Genomic DNA, 3,192 nt, shown 5'->3' with positions numbered 1-3,192 from the left:
CGTAGAGAGATGCCAGCCCTGGGAAAAATGACCTTGGGGCGCCAAAAGAACCGTATATCAAAGTATGCTAAAATGTTTTTTTTATTCAATTTGTGACTGCTGATAATAAATAAGTAAATACTTTCTGTTTCAAATAAATTAAATTAGATTTCATGGGAGCCTTGACTCCTGCACTAGGTTCCCGTGTACATTTAGTACTTAAAATGACAATACCTTTCTAGTTTCTCAACGCAGGCGTCCTGGTAGTCGTGTATCCAGCGCACGCCGTTGAAGTGGCAGACGGCGCGCATGTCCTCGGGCAGCTCCTCTGGCTCCGGCCACTCGAAGTTGTCGATGATAGGCACGATGTTGCACTTCGACTGCAACGCCGCCACTATCTCCTGCTCAAACACAACAAATGTTAACACACAAAGCAAAATAAAATTATCTTTTATGTAAATAAATAACCAAAAAGAAATGACAAACTAGCTTTCGTCCGCATGCAGTCCAATAGCCAATGTGTTCTTCCAGAATATCTGTTACATCAATGCCAAATTTCATCGAGATCCGTTCAGCTGTTTAGACTACAAACTATAACAAACATCCATCCATCTAAACGTTCACATTTATAAGTAGATGTACATACCCGATGGACCCAGTCTTTTTGTTCTGTATCGTGCTTACACCTTTCTAACGCGTTGGGTGTGAGCACTAACAAGAAGTTCTTCGCGTGCCGTATGCTCTGCAGCAGGTTATTGTCGAACTTGCCGGCCTCCAGCCGCTCCACGTCGATGAACACCGTGAACCCTCGCAGCTGCAGGTGGACCTTCAGTAGACTCGCCAGCTGAGAGCCATTCGACCGCCTGTAGCTCACGAACACGTCCAAATTCTTCTCCATATTCTCTTCGCCTTTGCTTGGTAACGTGCTTTCGTATACTGCAAACAAACAGATTAAATAAATTATAGAGTGGACATCCGAAACATTGTCTAATAAATTATTAGTAGCTAATAAATTAGACTTATTGAGGTTGTGTCAAACTAGAAAAGTTACCTAAGTTGTGGAAGTGTTTGTGTTATCTCATCTATTGATAATCGTGCGAATAAATTCACTTAAAATAAGAAGTGCTTTGTAAATTTTGGTTAGGTGAGGTATTTAAGGTGGATTTTCACTACGTCCACATCAGGATCTCTGTCAGACATGTAAAGAGAAAAAGATTTATGTCAATTTCTCAGTGCGGATTAATCTAACAATGTGATAATTGATTTTCAGTCGATACTCCGTCCGCGTAGTATTAAAAAAAGAGTAAATAGCCTATGTTTTCATTCAAACTATCCTCTACATTTATGCAAATTTTCATTGAGATCCCTTTAGCAGTTTAGGCTACAAACTCTAAAAAAAATCATCCATCTAAACTTTTGCATTTATAATATTAGTAAGATTAGAAATGGCTTTTACTTCAGAAACTTTACAATACAAGAGCATTAACCGCAAATTACATCAGACTTATTTCCTTGTTATGTTTTGAATAAATATAGAACATAATATAAAAATAAAACTATTGCCTGACTCAAAGAGGTAAAGAGTGATTACTCATAGCCATTGAAATCTTGGCACACATCTGGTACACCTATTAGCAAGTTGCAACATATATTCTTAATTTAAAAAAAATCTTCACTTTAAAAAAAGTGCTGGTTTGAGGTCTAAAACTCATTTTTTTAATTGACAAAGTATAGAGTATTAAAACATGAATTAACTCGCAAACAAAAAATTAAACATCTTAATAGGATTTTGTGTCATAAAACCTTGTAGTGTTTAATTTATTTGAGTAGTTAATATTAGTTTTAGTATCGATTAGTGTATGTGGGCGGCTCGGCCGGCATAAGCGATTGTACAGCATGGCGCAATTCAAGTTATTTATGTACCTTTGACTAAGTGAATAAAGCAGAAACATAATTAATGTATTATTATAGCATTTGTTAATTTAAAGATAAGCCAACATTTTGTATTTTAAAATTAAAAAGTTGATAATTTTAGTATGTGATGAATTTTTGATTTAGTATCGCTAGGAAAAGGTCAGTAAAAGATTAATAGAGTGATTCAAAAGCTTTATTTGACACCAAGAGATTCATATAACGTATAGAAACGTCTAGAAAGGTGTAGAAGGGCTTAGTTCTCACCTCTGATCGCGTTGAGGATCCGCAGGCGGTGTATGCTGTTGACGATGCGGCACTCGTTCTCCAGCTGCTCGTCGCTGAGGCCGCGCATGGCCTCCTTGTCCACGCCCGCGTTCAGCATCGAGTACGTGTATATGGTGTACTCCGGACCTATCGTCTGCAGGAACTCGTTGAGGCTGCCCGTGTCCCGCGAGCTGTAGTCCGCCATCTTCTTTAACTGTTGAAGTTCTCTCGTGAATCTGAAATTAGCATTTTTTATTTAATTATTAAATTTATCAGCGTCAATTCAATATATGTCTAAAGCAAATTAGATGATTCTATCATACCTTTTCCTTTTGATTCCGTTAAGCAGACCGATGTCTTCTTTGAGATTGTCTTCACTTATTTGCAAGAGTAGATCACCATCGACTCTACTCTCTTGGAAATTATTAGCGTACTCTGAGAAACCTATCTGTTTGACCCATTCCTTAACATCCTCTATGGACCAGAGCGGCACCTGCTGTGACAGTTTATGTGGAACTTCCTCCCCTATTAGCCTCAACGCCTGTGCCGCGTATTTAGAAGCGACCGCGTTCGGACAACTGGCCACTTTCTTCAAAGACTCTATCGCACCAATCTCTCTAAATATTTCAGTATTTCCTTGTTGTTTTTTAATGCCCGCTTCCATGCAAAAATGGAAGGCGGCTAAATTCCGAGCTTCCTCCCTTTTTGAACTTAAAACCGGTACTAATTTTTGTAGCCAATTCTTGCTCTGTCCGTGTGCGTGTGATAAATTAGATTTAGCAAACTCCGAGGGATTATGAGAAGTGACGAACGGTTCCACTAAATCTAGGGTCCCCGATTTCAGTACTGCCGCTTCGATTTCCTTGTTAGCGACTAGTACGGCGATCGCCAAACATGCGTAGTATTTAACGTTGTCGTCTGTGTGGAATGCCAGCGGGAACAGCCACATCGGCACTTTTCTCTTTATCATCGCCTCCTGGTTCTCGGCGCCACCGTACAAAGAAAGGTTGGCGAGCGCCGTCGCACAATGCCTTA

General features: G+C 39.5%; 1 protein-coding gene across 1 annotated transcript in view; it reads right to left on the bottom strand.

Annotated features, from left to right (window-relative positions):
* Positions 1-176: 176 nt before the first annotated feature.
* Positions 177-3,192, bottom strand: part of LOC106109138 (sterile alpha and TIR motif-containing protein 1) — a 29,320-nt gene continuing 26,304 nt past the window's right edge. Inside the window, exons 8-11 of the mRNA XM_013290541.1 lie at positions 2,481-3,188; positions 2,158-2,393; positions 626-915; positions 177-380 (exon numbers count right to left, since the gene is read on the bottom strand). Coding sequence (XP_013145995.1) covers positions 192-380; positions 626-915; positions 2,158-2,393; positions 2,481-3,188 — 1,423 coding nt within the window. The 3' untranslated portion in view covers positions 177-191. The remainder of the gene's footprint in view (positions 381-625; positions 916-2,157; positions 2,394-2,480; positions 3,189-3,192) is intronic.

This window comes from Papilio polytes, unplaced genomic scaffold (assembly GCF_000836215.1).
Source record: "Papilio polytes unplaced genomic scaffold, Ppol_1.0 DF821289.1, whole genome shotgun sequence".
In the NCBI taxonomy this organism is placed as follows: Eukaryota; Metazoa; Arthropoda; class Insecta; order Lepidoptera; family Papilionidae; genus Papilio; species Papilio polytes.
The sequence above is the reverse complement of the archived record's forward strand: the minus strand, read 5'-3'. Positions and strand labels throughout refer to the sequence as shown.